The 17,069-nt window shown below is 31.7% G+C and overlaps 1 protein-coding gene across 1 annotated transcript; it reads left to right on the top strand.

Moving 5' to 3' along the window:
- The first annotated feature begins 3,503 nt into the window (after window positions 1–3,503).
- On the top strand, window positions 3,504–3,872 carry LOC131043971 (36.4 kDa proline-rich protein-like). Its single transcript, XM_057977232.1, has one exon. It carries the CDS (start codon window positions 3,504–3,506, stop codon window positions 3,870–3,872), a length of 369 nt encoding a protein of 122 aa, XP_057833215.1.
- Window positions 3,873–17,069: the final 13,197 nt, after the last annotated feature.

The raw sequence follows: 17,069 nt of genomic DNA, 5'->3' as shown, positions 1-17,069 counted from the left end.
TGTTAAGCTTATGAGAGCCTTCTCAAAAATTGATTTGTAGGTTTTGGAAGCCTATTCAAAACCCATGTGATTATTTTTTTAGTGGCTTTAGTTTTCTTCCTTGTGCTAAATAGTTGCTTGTAGGTTATTTTTCTTATCTGCTATGTTTGGGTTACTAGTTGTTTAATTATTATATTTTGGAAGCATCTCACTTGTTTATGAGGTGTCAGGTCCCCCTCAAAACCTATTTGTAAAGGGTTTTGGGTCCCTTCAAAACCTATTTGACCCTTAATCAAAACCATTGTCCCTATCATTAAAGTGGGGGTTTTTAATTTTTTGAAGAAGATGATAATAAGTTATTGAAACTATTATATATCTTACATCTTGTAACCTATGAGGTCATTAGTGGAGTGTTTATTGATCTCATAGAAAATTTATGGTTTTTGTTCCCTTATATGTTCATCATTAGAGTAATTCTCTTTTTTTAAATAATATAGAAAAATATAGAAAGAAATGCTATGAGTGTATGAGTAGAGGAAATACCTCTATTAGTTCTTGACACTGGCCAAGATTTAGATTATCAAGATATTTATGACAATAGGAATGCATATCTTAATTTATTTCTAATTATTTTAAGATATTACTTTATTTAATCTGGAAAAGAGATGGGAAACTCTAGAAAGTAATTTACCGAAAACAAACCTCTATTCCATAATATGGAACACAAATGGACCAAAGGTGTGTAGTTTGAATAACTGTAATCAAAGAGAGTCAAACACCTTGAGTTCTATTTTATTTTTGCATAGAAGATGGATTAATTGACTTAGATGTTATTGTTCAAAAGGTGGCGTACAAAAAACATGAAGAGTGCACATACATGTAACTAACAACAAATAAATACCTACTATTAGATCTAAACATTAAAAATCATAAATGTAAGAACAACATAGAATCATATGTATCCCTTGATGACAGGTATAGGTTGATCATCAACTATCAATTCCCTATCTATCATCATCTCACATTCCTTGAAGCTTCAATCATCTTTACAATAATCCTGAATGAACAATTTTGAAAACATGATGTTGTAGACTTGCAAACTTCTGTGATTAATTTGACAGATCTTTGCTATCATAAAGATTATCATTTTTGATAAATATTTGACATAAAATTATCATAAACAATAATCAAGACTAGAATTTTTAATATAAAGGTTGACATTTGAAATATTCAAAATTTCAAAAGATTTTGGTGGGACATAATTGTTGCACACTCTGCTCCTACCAAAATGAGTTGTCATAAATGGAGATGTCAGAATATACTCCTATGATGTTAGATCCAATCCTAATTTTGGCTTTTGATGATGATTAAATGTGGAATAAGATAATTAAATTTTAAAATTAGATAGTACACATGTCATTGAGCTAGGGGATAAATTCAAGGTTATAAATGATCCTAAAATGGTATAGGAAAGTAGAAATTAAAGAAAGTGTTCATGTGAGTGTGAAATTAGGCTCACAATTATGGAGTACAATTTACAATGGTACAATTTTTTAAATAAGTTTTGGGGTAGAAGACCATGAAAGGGAATATTTTGTGGTAAGACTTCTAATTATTTTACTTAGGGAAAACTATGTTTACTATTTACCTAAAGGTGGTGTTAAGTAAACAAAGTATCATTTTAGTTAGCTAGAATTATTCTACATTCATTAATATTTGCATTCCATATATTTTTTGTGGCTTGCATTAATTTGACAAGTAAAAAAATGTGTTATTCATTATTATGATCATTTGAAGTTTTAGGTAGTTTATTTATATTTTAATGTGGTAACTGAGATGATCATGCAAGAATTGATTTTTTTTTTCTCGGGAGGTTGATTGGTCTCCAATAATAGTAGTTGTGTACATTGCTTTAGCTATGTACAACACTGTTACTATTGAATTAAAAAGATAAATAGTTGTAGTATAGTTATGAATTTTAATGGTATACTAGAGATAGTGGGAACTTTAATATTCTTTGTGCAACTTAGTAAGAGCATGTTTATAGGAGAATATTCATGTAATAACATAGCATAGTGAGTGATGTTCCACAAGCATATCTTTTCAAATATTTCATCTTTGGGGTTCTTCTAACAGGGTTGTTATGAACTATATGATTTTTTATTTACTCTCTCATTTTTATTGGTTATATTATTCTACTTTGAGTGAGTTACAAACTTGTAAGGCACTTTGATAATAGTATAGATAGTGTGAATATTGGAAATGAATTAATTATTTATTATTATCATTATTAACCTAATTGTTTATGATTTTATTTTTTTTAAATTGCTAATAGATACTTTACTTAAAGCATGATAACATGATAAAGCTAAAGATTTTTTTCAGTTTTGATTATTAGATATCAAATAGATGAACAACTATATTTCTCATTCTTCTAACTTTTACCATAATCAAGTACCAATTAATTTATTTAATTCAAATAGAAAAACCAATTAAAATTAACTTCATGTTTAAATTGAAAATAAATTAAAATAAAATTCTATTAAAAATTCAAGTAATATTATTATATAAATATGTTAAAAATTGTCAATGGCCTTGCATATGGCTCTCAAGATGAAGATCCATGTTCAATTTTACAAGATTCTTGAACTTCCATTATGACTTCTAAATAAATTTGAGTTGAATAAGTCGATTATTAATTGAATATGTTGATTGAGTAGAAGGTTCCCCTTGTGACCTCCCTTAACTTGAGGCAAGTTAAAAAGCCCAAAATTCGCCAAAAAAAACAAAATACCTTTACTAAAAGAGCATATTCTAGTCTTTTCTCCTGCACAGCATGTAACCAAAACTTGTGGCAACCGCCACCATAGATTTTTTGTCATGTTAAGACATTTTTTATATTTTCATAAATATAATATTCTTAGAAGCCCGTAAATCACGCCGTGAGATCGAGCTGTAATTCTAGATGGTATACTAGAGTGCACAAAATAATACATATATATCTTCAATCCAGAAGGCTTTTAAGCCTTTTCTATTGTCCTGTTATGCAAGCGATATTTATTTAAGACGTATTGAAATCATTATCTTCACTATGACCAGTTCCAACAATTCGTTGTTCCACTTGCAAAGTGTTTTATAATGATGGTTGGTAGAAGGGATGCCCCCACTGCACAAAGGATTCTAATTTGCAGACGGGCATATGGAGATTATTTGACTTTATCTTGGATTCTCAGGCCCACAAGCTTATATTAAACACAATAGTACAGGGTGGCGAATTATTGTATCACCTATACACTTGACGTTTTGGAATTGCTCACGGGTGAGCAAAGCTTCATAACTGAAATGTAACACCACAGAGGCTATAAAATCCCACCGAGTGACCTCCTTCTACAAGGCTAAAGTTGCATTAGTTCTTTTGTGTTCTCATTCGCATTTCTTTTTTCTTTGGAGATCATTAAGAAAGGGTGAAGATGAGAAAAGGTGCAGTAATTGTTGTAATAAGTCTGATTTGTTTAGCAATGAGCATGGCTTCTCTGGTGGAAGCATGGCATCCCCCTCCACCTCCTTCATCTTCATCTTCTCCTTCTCCTCCCCCGCCGCCAGGTTCATCAAGTGGGGGGAATTCATCAAGCTGTCCACTTAATGCACTGAAATTAGGAGCCTGTGTGGATGTGCTGGGAGGGCTGGTAAATGCTACCATTGGAGATCCTGCTGTCAATACTTGCTGCCCTGTTTTGCAAGGTGTTTTGGCAATTGAGGCAGCCCTGTGTTTGTGCACAACTATTAGGGTTAAGCTTCTGAACCTGAACATCATCCTTCCCATCGCTCTTGAGCTCTTTGTTCAGTGTGGCCTCACCCCCCCTGCTGGATTTACTTGCCCACCACTTTCTTAGACATGGCAACTCTCTAGAGTTTTGTCATTCTTTCTAGTATTTATTTATTATGGCATTTGCTTTCATTTAGTATTTGTCTTTGTGAGTGCCTATATTTAAGGAGACGAAGTGGTAGATGTAAAATTCACTTGGGTTTGTTTCATGAAAAGGATTCTAGAAAGGAAATTTCTTGTAATCCGCAAATAAATTGTACTGTTGTGGTAGAGGGATGTCCTTGATCTTGCTACCGGTGAATAAATTAGTTTTTTTTGTCAGTTGTGGAATTTGAATGAAAATTGTAAACAAATTTCAGAATGTCCTTGCTTCTTGTGGTTTGTTCATTAATTTTGATCTAAGTAGTTTTTACAGTTGGGTATTGCATTAGATCACTACAAATTCTCTATCTATAAAAAAATCATGGATTTTAAAGAAAAATGAGTGTACGATAATTTTTTTAAGACTTGTTTCTAATAGTTTTCTCTTAGTTTCGAGTATAACCCATCCTCATTTACTACTAATTAAAAAGATAAACAGAAAAAACGAAATATTAATTTTGAAAGTCGAACTAAAGTGAAGTGCCAAGCTATGGAAGTGTTTGTACACTGCTGTCAGTATTCCAAAGCTTAATTATGAAGATATATCGCAAATTAGCAACAATTGTGGCACTATAATTAGATTTCGATAGTAGTTGTCAAGTTTTATTTCTCGTTTTATATTACAAATTGATTTTGTATAGACAACATCTTAACAGTTGAACCATATAGGCGGCAATGGTTATCTAGGCAGGATAAAATGTAATATTTTTTTGTGCAGCGATGTTAATACATTACATTGCAAGCGCTTTTTTCTCTTTATTTAATCCTTATAATAGATATTTATTTACATAACTATGTTATTCTCTTTCTTAATGTTATTAAATTATTTATCAAAATCAGAAGGTAAAATGTAATAATGTATAAGTTAGTCAATAGAATATAAATTTTGTTAGAATTACTAATGGATTCAAGTTCTCAAGGTGACTTGCAAAACCAAAGATGCATTCAATCAAAGATTAGCAATACTAAAATATTAGCTGATTGGCACAATATTTTGATTCAAGATATTAAACATACATGTTGCCTTTCTCATATAGAGAAAGATGAGAAATAAAATTAGACAAGCTTGTAGAAAGTGTTTTAATACTATGTAAGTAGTGTTTTGATTTGTTTTCAATAAGTATGAATTAGTAAATACATAAATTTCAAGCTCATCTCCAAGTATAAAGTATATTATTCTTAGAGAAAATATATAATAGTTTGGACTATTTTAGGAAAGACATGTTGAAAGAATACATCTAAGGTTTGATTTTTTAAATTCCTTCAATTTCTATTTGAATGGGTTACTAAGAATAGGAAGTTATTTTTAGGGTAACCATTATAATATTAGATATGTTACTCTACCAATGCCTATTTAGTTTTAGTTGTGTCTTTAGCCATTCTTTATGATAGAAACAATGAGAGTTAGGATATAAAGTTAAAATGCTTCTTGCCTAAAATAAATTGCATTAATGGATTGTGACAATGATCCTAACTTGAAGTGTGTTATTCTTTTCACCTCATTGAATATCATATCAATAGTTATTATGTGTCTTGTCATTAATGACTTAATCTATTTAGACTTAGTATCTTATTTGTAAGGATTAAATTATCCTTTTATCTTAAGGCTTCTAGAATTTTCTTTGACACATGTCAAAATATGACAATACTCATTAGTGAATAGTAAAGTAGCTAGCATATATTCTCTATATTTTGAGATGTAATTGTGGATAAGATTATCTTATTAGAATCATTTTGAATGATAGGTAATCAAATCTAGGTAAGTTAAACGATATATTTTGTATGATTGATTGTTTATATGCTTATGTATTCTTTGTAAGCTTTTATATATTTGGTATGTTAGTTGATATTGGATAGGTGTTGCATATGGAGTAATATAGAAGGGTACATTTATAATTAAAACTTACAATGTCAATAATCATCCAAAAAATATGCTTTGGAAAAATCTTATTGATCATTACTTAGAAATGTGTGCTATTTGATCGTTTATTCACTTTCTCTCTACTATATCATGGTATTGTTACATTGGCATTTAAAAGGTAGTTATCACATGCTACACCAAATTTAATCACTCCTACTAGTTTGAAATTGCAAGGCATCCTTGTGTGGAGTTGGGTATTCTTCATTAGAAGGATTTTAGGGAAGCATATGCTTCAAGTTTAAGTGGTAAATAACTCCAACGACATTCTCACTTGTGGTGGTCTTATGTGAAGCTCGCAAGCTAGGAGTGCCTATTAAGATTTATTTTATTATGTACTTTATGTACATTGTGTACTCAACCTTATGGTCTTCATATAAAGGAAATAGATTTCTAATGTTGTGTCTGATCATTGGGCTTATGCACTCTAATATTTTTGTTAAAATGTATTAACTTGTCCTTGTTCTTATATTTTGAGAAAGGTCAATCTAAATTTAGTTATGATTATTTTTTATATTTCTGGTTCATGGGTTAGTGATTACATTTCATAGAATGCGACACTTAACTAGTGGAAAGATCTCTCAAAATGTTTCCCCAACTAGTATGAATTGATTATGATAGTTGAGGATCTTCAAAAGTTATTTAGAAAACTTCATATTCATTTATCTCTTAGAGAGATGACCTTATGTAGGTCTTGAATAGTAAATGTTACTTCATAATCGAGTCTTCCTATGGTTTCCTGCAAGAACTCCTAATAGAATTAAATTTTGGACAAAAAAATTGGAACTAGAATTTAAATTCAAAATTCATTTTTTTAAAGAACTCTATCCAGAGGAAAATCCAAACTCAAGATAATCTTTAAAATAAAGGTTGCATAATCTCTAAGAGATGTATTATTTTTCACAATGAGGATGGAAGGGTGCACCACTTGTTTTCTCACTATGAATATGCAAAAAGTGTATGGAAGAATTTGACTAGTCCTACTTTATGAATAAGAAAATGTCTTATGTGTTGATTGATAGTACCACCCTTTCTCACATCCTTAATTAGAGAAAATTTATTCTTAGAAAACAACATATTTTTTTAGTGCCTATAGAATGAGAGGGATAATTTAATCTTCAATGAATCTAGAAATAATTTTGTATATGTCTTCTCTTCCTTATCCAAACTTTTGATTGATATTCTTTCCATTTGTAAAGTGAATTTACCTAAGAGACCTCTTCACATATAGATCTCACTATTGATTAAAAAAAGGGCATTAGTATGGATATAAATAAGATTGATAGAACTAAAATGATTTCTAGGTTCACCACACATTTGAAACTTGCACTAGTTGGTTGGTGCAAGAGAAATTTAGATGATTATATAAAAGGGATCTTGTGTCCTACTACTAGGATGTTCTCTTCAAATCTCACACAAGTAAATTTATTATCGTCTATTATAATGGTCTTGTAGTGAATCTAATAATTGGGTTGAGGTTCTTTCCTTTTCTATGGGAAATCAAGTTGGCCCTTTCCATTAGACTTAGGAATTTTCATTTGGAGGGGGATTTAATACTTGTTATTGATGTTGTTTATGTAAATATAAAGGTACGAAATAACCTTGCAAACATTATATTTGATATCTAAGAGCTTTAAAGAATATTGAGTACTATGTTTGACTTTACATATATTGGGAGGGAAATAAAGTAGATTATGGTTTCAACAACTCAAGCATAAATTTAAATTTGTGGATATCTTGATTATCCCTTATGATTATTAATGAACACGCCCTTGTACTCTTTCAAAATGAATAATCACTCATTAAATAATGATGCCTATATCTTGAAGATCTCCTAGATAAGAAACCTTTTTTCCATGAATTTTATGTGTTTATAGATTTGATTGTGGATTGTGGGTTGTAACCTCTTTAACCTAGCCCTTCAATAGCATTCTTTGACTATTGACATGAAGCATGCAATTTCTCTTATTATAAGCAGTGCCCTTAGATGATTGTTCAAATGAGTTGGACTCATAAGTTAATTTATGTACATATATTATGTGCTAATGATAACCAAACTTGTACTAATACTCATTTGTTTGTGTATATATTCATAGTTATGGCTAGTATAATCACATGATTATGATATGGCATCCCATCCACATTAATGATACACCTATACCTTGGTATTGGTAGTCTATGTCATGGTATAGAAACTCGTTAGATTCTTCTATCTCTTTCTTGATGAGTTGACATTCCCATTTATTACATTATCCCTTTTCTCTTTATCAATGCTACTATGATGTGATGTGATCATTTTCACAGTGAATTGCATTCATGTGAAGATATCAAGAACAATACCACCCTCTAGTATATTATTTTAGATTGATGCTTTTCCTCATACCTCAAATACCTCAGATATGTATGAGAAGATTTTTTCAATTATGTTTGCAAATGCCTAGGACTAGAGACATTTCCAAGTATATGGGGTTAGGTTTGAAATGAACAAGGAGGTCATAATAATAAAAATTGGAATGAGCTATAGTGAGAAGATAGTTCATAAAATAAGCAAGTACCCTCACATGAAATCATATTGAATTTCCTTGGGTTGGATAAGAAACCAATCAAATACTTCACCTTGAAACCATATTTTAATTATTATTATCAATATGGTTTTGCATTTCTTAATCATCTCAAGAAAAAAATTACTTATGTGATTTCTTTTTTCCTCTTTTCTTCATTGAAAAAATCCATTAGGGAAGCTAGGGCCATTCATGCATAAAAACTTAGCAAACTGGTTATTTGATGGTATTGAAGCCTTATTATTTTCCTTTACCAATAGTGTTCTCTAATTTCCTAGGATGTTTAGTGTTTCCTTTTGTTTAATCTACTCTCACTAAACTTTGTGAATTTTAATTAATTTATTGTTAAAATGTTATTTATGAGCTATTCAGGGTTGATTTTTTAGTTTCCTTTGTGATATAATTGTAAATAGTTCTGACCTAGGATTCTTTCTTACCATAACAAAAAATAATGACCCTATAATAATAAACATTGTGAATGTGTGTGTATATATGTATAAGTTGATAATACAACCATAGGAGCCACAAATCATCTGTAAGAAAAACACCTATCACACAAAAGAGATCAAGAAAAGATAATATGTTGCATAACAAACTAATAATTATATATTATCACAAAAAAGAAAATTCAAGATACAATATTCGAGATATAGTTACATTGAATGAAGTGTTAGAACATACTAATTATATCAATTATAAGAAATATTTACACAAAGTTCATGAACACTTAGAGAAGCCAAATAAGCATAGAGAGCCAAGCTCCATCTATGAACCCTAAGTTTAAGACTATACTAATGGACTAGAAACTTGAATAGAGATTTAGAGAGCATGGCTCTTACATTTCCCAAGCCTACTGAAGAACTGAACTATATGAAGACTAACTAGAACATTACAAAACTTTAAAAGGTAGAGAGACAAGCTTAATCTACAACTACTACATAGATTAGGACAACAAAAATCCATACAAAATTTTGAAGGGAAGAGAGCTAAGATCAATTTGCAACTATTACCCGCATTAACAACAAATAGTGAGCATTACACCTTTATTGAGAGGACATCACCATCAGACATGACAGGAAACACCTCATACCAAAATGAAGTACATTACAAAAAATAAATTATTAGACGAAAAAATTGAATACCTATTAAATTTGGGGATTATTCTCCCCCACACCTTCATCAACCTTTTGATCCCTTTATGCCTACGAGGCACCTATTGGCATGATTGACATAAGTGATGAAAATGAAGAATCATGATTGAACCAGTAAAGGACTATTTATGATGATATTGTGATGAAGAGATAGAGATTGCATGATTGGATGACTTTGATTAGTGATTTGTGTTGTCATTGATGGGAACTAATGTTTACTATGTTGTATTTTGTCATATTAGTCTTTTTGGTCTACTGGAAAGACCTGACCGCATGAAGTGTTTGAATGATGTTTTGGCATGTTTGAAGAGCGAATTTCTTGGGAATGTGTGAAGTGCTTAGTAGAATGAGCTAAGGGTTTCAAAGAGTATCAGATCGAGGTGCAGTGATCATTCAACAACTATAATTGATTTGTAATTGATTGTAATGATCCATATGATGATCTATAATAAGTTGTAAAGATCTATGATGATCTATGTTGTAAGTCTTAGGGTTTTGTAACTGACCTAGTTGTAAAGGTTATTATTTTGGTTTAGTTGATGTTTTTTGTGTTGGTGATTTATGAGAAGAGTGTGAAGCTGAACTAGAGTGTAGCAGATTTGAAGCTGAATTGGATTTGATCAAGCAAGCAGTTAAGTGCCATACCCAGATCATTCACTATTGTTCCCTAACAGTTGCAGCAGTCAAAATCCCTTAACTGGGTAGGTCCTAACAGGCCTTATAATGTAAATACTTTAACTGGGTAGCTCAACATATGAGTGTTAAATCATCTTGAGAGGTTGACCGTAATAGGTCAAAGCTCCTAACAAGGCTCATTATCTAAATCCCTTAACTAGGTGACTCCTAATAGGGTCTTCTCCTAATAAGGCATCTTTGTAAGCTCCTAACTAGGCTAGGCTCCAAATATGGCGCATTTCGAAAGAGTGCACAATTTTTTGTGGGTACCAATTCCCACCATGGTTTTTCCCTATTTGGGTTTTCACGTGAAAAATCAGATTATCAGATGATTATAGCAGATACCGGTACCGATAAATGGTTTTTTTGTTGGATATTGTTTGATTTGCTGAAAGCTTTATAAGGTTGAGTTTCAGATTTAAATTTGTTGTTAAAACCAAATCACCCCCCCCCCCCCAACCCCCCCTCTCAGTATTAACTAGATCCTCTAAGATTAACAATTGGTATTAGAGCATTGGTCCTCTGTGTGCAGAAAACTTAACAACTTGAGGAAAAGATCCTCAACAAAGATGATGAAGAAGGAGGGTCCCAAGTTTTTCCAAGGATAACTACAGGATATGGAATGACAAGATGAATATATACATCAAAGGATTGGGTGATTAGTATTGGAATCATGTGGTAAACAAGTATGTTTCTCCTACTACTAGCCCCTTGACACTAGATGAGCTTAAAGAACAACAAGAAAACATTCAAGCCTTGGAAGCAATTGTGAGTAATTTATCTGATTCTAAGTATATAGATGTTCATGGATTAGAAATTGCATTTGAGGTATGGGAGAAATTAGACTTGATTTATGGAGGAGATGAACATGTACAAAGAGCAAAAGAAGAAAGTTTAAGAGGTAAATTTGATGACATGAAAATGGCTGATGGTGATAAAATTGCACAATATGGTCAAAGGATTAAAGAAGTAAGATTAAGAGAGTTGGAGGTAAGATTGATGATGATGTTGTTGTTAGTAAAATGCTTAGAACTCTCTTACCACAATATGCTATTAGAGTTTCTACAATTCAAGGACTGAGATCTATTTCTAAATATAAAGTCACTATTGATTCTCTTATTGGAAAGTTGACTATATTTCATTTAAACAAATTTGATAATAGTATTTCAAAACCATTTGAATCGGCTTTTAAAGCTTCTATAACTGGTACATCTATGAAGCAAGGAAAGGATATTTGTCATAATCATGACTCTAGGTCTAGTCATGGCGGTAGTAGAGGTGATGGTGATTATGAAGATCATGTGATGGAACTAGAGGCACTATTGGCTAAAAATATTTCCCAGAGGCATCGGTAAGTACAAAGGGAAAGCTCCTCTGAAGTGTTTTTCTTGCAATAATATTGGACACATTGTTGCAAATTATCCTAATGGTGATAAAAATGAAAATTTTGAGAAATTTAAAGGAAAAGGATAGAAACATTACTATGTTGAAGTGGATGAAGGTGTGATAGATGAAGAATCAGAAGAAGATGACAATGAGGAGATAATGTTTGCTGCTATGAAGGAATATATGACTGATGAAAAGGCATTGGTGTCTCACATGGATATCAGTGATGAATGGATAATAGATAGTGGTTGCTCACACTACATGACCAGTGATAGAAACAAGTTCTTATCTCTTGAAGAATTTGATTGTGGTGTGGTAAGGTTTTGTAACAACTCACCCTACATGGTTAAAGGTAAAGGATTTGTTTCACTAAATGGAAAAAGCATTGCAGATGATGTCTTTTGGGTTAATGGGTTTAAACATAACCTTTTGAGTGTTGGTCAATTAAATGATAAGGGATATCTTCTAGAATTTAAAAGTGGAGTTTGCAGGATTCTTGGAAGTAATGGAAAATTGATTGCTACTGGAAATTAGACAAGAGGTAATATTTTTCATCTTAATACTAATGTGAATAGTTATTTGGTGGCAAAGATTGAAGACAACTAGTTATGGCACAAGAGGTTTTGTCATGTTAATTTTGATAATTTGATAAAGGTTAGTAAATCAGGTATTGTGAGAGGTTTTCCCTAGCTTGTTAAATCGGATAATGTGTTATGTAAGGACTGTCATATGGGTAAGATGAATTATGTATCTTTTAAGAGTAAGTCTTTCTCTTCAAAACATATTCTATGTTTGGTTCATACTGATCTTTATGGTCCTATGAGGACTAAGAGCTATTATGGTGATAAATATTTCATGATTTTCACTGATGATTTTTGCAAGATGATGTGGGTAACTTTTCTAAGAGTAAAGTTTGAGGAATTTAGTAAATTTGAAGCATTCAAAGCTTTATTTAAGAAAAAAAAAAGGAAGAATTTGAAATGTTTGAGATCTGACCAGGGAGGAGAATTTACTTTTGATGAGTTTGTGAAGTTTTGTGATGAATAGAGAATCAAGAGGAAGATTTCAGCTCCTAGAACTCCACAACAAAATGGGATAGTACAGAGAATAAATAGAACAATTGTTGAAGCTGCTAGAACCATGTTGATTCAATGTGAAGTATTGAAAATGTTTTGGAGAGAAGCAATTAACACTGTTGTTTACACTTTGAACCAGATACTTGTCAAGAGAGGTAACAACAAAACACCTTATGAATTATGGCATAGCAAGAATCCCAATGTAAGTTACTTTAAAAATTTTGGGAGTAAATGTTTCTTTAAACATGACGATTTCACTGGAAAATTTGATGCAAACTGTGATGAAGGTATTTTTTTGGTTACTCTACAAAGAGTAAGGATTTCAAATGTTATAACAAGAGAACAAATAGGATCATTGAGAGTGCAAATGTGAAAGTAGATGAACTCTCTCAGAAAATTTGATGAGACCAGTAGATTTGAACTTGAGAAAGATGATGAAAACCTTATGTTTATTGAACCAAAAGTAGAGAAGAATGGTGTGAAGAAAAATGCAGAAATAGGTGCTCAACCAGTAAATGAAGAAAGTGATGAAGAACATGAAGCAAAAGGTATAGCACCAGAACTGGTAATACAAAGGTATGTTAGATTAAATCATTCAGAAGAACAAATTATAGGAGATACAAATGCTAGTGTACAAACAAGAAGGAAAATCAGAGAAAACTCTTGTCTGATTTCTACTATTGAGCCTAAAATAGTAAGAGAGGTATTATAGGATGATGATTGGATTAATGCTATGAATGAGGAATTGAATCAGATAGAGAAGAATAAGACATGGACACTTATTCCTAGACTGGAAGACAAGAATGTGATTGGCAATAAATGTGTCCTTAGAAACAAGTTGAATGATGAAGGCAAGGTTGTTATGCATAGGCTATGCACAAGAAGAAGGAGAATATTATGGAGAAACCTTTTCACCAGTGCAAAGATTGGAAGGAGTAAGAATGTTACTTGCTTATGCTACATTTATAGGCTTTAAGGTCTACCAAATGGATGTTAAATCTGCTTTTCTTAATGGCATCCTTGAGGAAGAAGTGTACATAGAACAACCAGATGGATTTACTTTGTCTAAGTATAAAGATATCATTTGCAAGTTACATAAGGCACTATATGGATTGAAGCAGGCACCGAGAGCATGGTATGAAAGATTGCTTGCACACCTGATCACTATAGGATTCCAGCATACCAGTGAGGACAGTAACATATATCTTAAGACTGATGGAGACAAAGTGTTGATAGTTGAAGTATTTGTAGATGATATAATTTTTGGAGGTAATGATGATTTATGTATGGCTTTTGTTGAGGAGATGAAGAAATAATTTGAGATGTCTCTTATTGGTGAGATAAAAAATTTCATTGGGTTGCAGGTCCAACAATTGGATGGTGGAATATTTATCTCCCACAGTAAGTATGTAAAGGAAGTGTTGAAAACATTTGGCATGAAGGATTGTAAATCAGTTGGTACTCTGATGGTGACAGGTTGTAAATTTTCTAAATAGGATGATTCATCCTCTGTTGATGAAAAAGAATCCAGGTCCATGATTGGTAAGTTGCATTATGTTGTTCATAGTAGGCCTAGTATTTCACATGTTGGTTTGGTAGCTAGATTTTAGAAGGATCCCAAGGAGACTCACTTGGTAGGGGTGAAAAGGATATTCAGATATCTAAAAGGTAAAGTGGATTATGGCTTATGGTATCCTTATAAAAATGATTTTTCTTTGGAAGTGTTTACTGATGTAGATTAGACAAGAAATGTTGATAATTGAAAAAGCACTATCGGTGGAGATTTTCTTCTTGGAGGTAGATTAGTTTCTTGGACAAGTAAAAAGAAAACATGTGTATCACAGTCAACAGCTGAAGCATAATATGCTATAGGGTAAAGTCACAATGTTGGTTCCCACTTTTTCGTACATCCTATTTTTTGTTGAAATCATACATTTTTTGAAAATATAATGATTTAAGAGGTCCCATTTGAAGTAATTGATTGAAGAGAGTTAGATCAAAGGCTCTTAGATCAAAATTTCTTGGATAGAACCTCTCTACTTGTAAATCGTACTTGCAATGGAGTCTCCTTTGCATCTATCAGATGTTGATAGAAAACTATTTTTACATTAGCTTTTGGGGGTCAAACGAATTCATTTAGAAATTTTAATTTTTTAAGTATTTAGCCCTTATTATAAGATTTCATAATAGTATAATTTTTAATATATTTGATTTTATTAATATATTTTTATTTTCTTTCTTATGAATGTAGGGTTTTCACTGAACATGAACTTCTTTGTTCAATGCTTATGGAAAAAAAGTAAACGTCACCAAACAAAACTGAAAAATATTTATGCACTAGGTATTTAAGTCCTCTTTCCAAATAAATAAATAAATTTGATTTTTGTCACATATACAACAAGTTATGTAATATCAAATGGACATATGTAAAAATTACAGTTAACTCGACTTCAAGTCTTAATAAAATATGAAATGTTGAAGATAATGTTACAAAACCAATTGCAAACACTATATATGGATGCTGAGAAACTGAATTCAAAAGAATCACGTTCATATGCATTATAGAAATAACTTATGCTATACAAAGTGAATATCACTCTTTAAAAATGTTGTTTTTTGAAAAAAACTAGTTTTCAAGGGAGATAGAAAAATGGAAGCAAATTGATTCCCAAAATTATCAGAAAAATATTTTTAGAATCTATGTACAAAATGGCACAAATCACTAGTTCACATCATCTACAAATTCCTTATGGTTCAAAAGTAATAGGTGTCTGAATCTAAAGTTTTTTTAGAAAATGAATATTGTAGTGTCAAATTTGGCAAAAGAGTGTAACCCACTATTGTGGTTTCACCCTGCAACATCTATGAATTGCACACGGGTAATCTGGATGAGACATGAGTTGGAAGGTTTTAAACTTGACATGTCTGAACCGGTAACTATTTATTGTGACAATACTAGTGCAATTAATATTTCAAATAGTCATATATTACATGCAAGAACTAAACACATAGAATTGAAATATCACTTTATGAGGGAGAGAGTATAGGAAAAACAAGTCAGAATGGAGTATGTGACAAGAAAAGAGTAGCTAGCAGACATTTTCACAAAACCATTGCCGAAGACTACTTTTGAGTACCTCAGAGGTAAATTAGGGTTCAAACCCGTATACAAGAAAAACTAGGATGCAGGTGATGCATCAATCCAGTATGCTTATTGAAAACTTTGCACTATGGATTGATGAAATGATGGCTACTCCATAGGGGGAGCAACTTAGATGATATTTGCAGAGATGTTGAAGACAACAGCAACATATTTGATGACTGGTGATGCATATGCACCTTTGGCATTTCTATCAAAGGGGGAGAATAAGAATTATGTTTGGGGAAAAGAAATCTATTAGCCTAAGGAGGAGAAGATGTGTAACAAAAAGGGGGATAAGAAATGAAAATTTAGTTCCAGGTGGAGAAGAGAAGAATCGATAGAAGAGTAAAGTGTAGTAGAGAAGTTCTAGAACTTATCAACATAATTTTAGTTGAATATGTTGGTGTTTCTATCAATGCCAAAGGGGGAGAATGTTGGCATGATTGGAATAACTGATGTAGATGAAGAATGATGATTGAACTGGTAAAGGACTATTTGTGATGACATTGTGATAAAGAGATTGAGATTGCATGATTGGATGACTTTGATTAGTTATTTGTGTTGTCATTGATAGAAACTGATGTTCACTATGTTGTATATTGTCATCTTAGTCTTTTTGGTCTACTGAAAAGACCTTACCAGTAAAGAAATAGGAAACTAGGAATTATGACCTTAACTGGTAAATGAGGAAATGTTTTGATTAGATCTGGCGATTGGTGATGAATGAAGTGTTGTGGTTTGGAATGTGAGTTTGTATCATTGTAATATGTATCCAAATAGAAACATATTATGTTTTGGTTACCGGAAGTCATGTTTATGATTTATGTTGTATTTTTGCTAGGGTTGATGAAGGGTTTAAGAATTGGTATTCAATTCTTATAACCGGTAATGATTTTGAGTTTGGCGGTGGATCACATTATATTTATAAATTTTTTATGATATGGTTGAAACCGTGTGAAGTATTTGAATAAGGTTGGCTCCTAACTGTTTATCACCTAATATAGTATGGGACTTTGTAAATAAGGATGATATGTTTGCAAGATACAAATCCCAACTAGCTATCTAGAAAATCATGTTCTGTTGCACTAAATCAATGGGTAGTATGCATGAGCCAATGCCAATCTAATCAAGAATAGTAGAAGATAATGATGATTGAGATAGGATCTCAATTTTAGGGTTAGGAACATGAATATAGGCCTCTAATCCATTGGAAC

This window comes from Cryptomeria japonica, chromosome 5 (assembly GCF_030272615.1).
Source record: "Cryptomeria japonica chromosome 5, Sugi_1.0, whole genome shotgun sequence".
Taxonomy (NCBI): Eukaryota; Viridiplantae; Streptophyta; class Pinopsida; order Cupressales; family Cupressaceae; genus Cryptomeria; species Cryptomeria japonica.
This window is presented reverse-complemented; position numbering and strand designations above follow the sequence as displayed.

Coding starts and splice junctions, on each gene's coding strand:
- LOC131043971 (XM_057977232.1), top strand. CDS start 3,504: ATGGCTTCTCTGGTGGAAGCATGGCATCCCCCTCCACCTCCTTCATCT.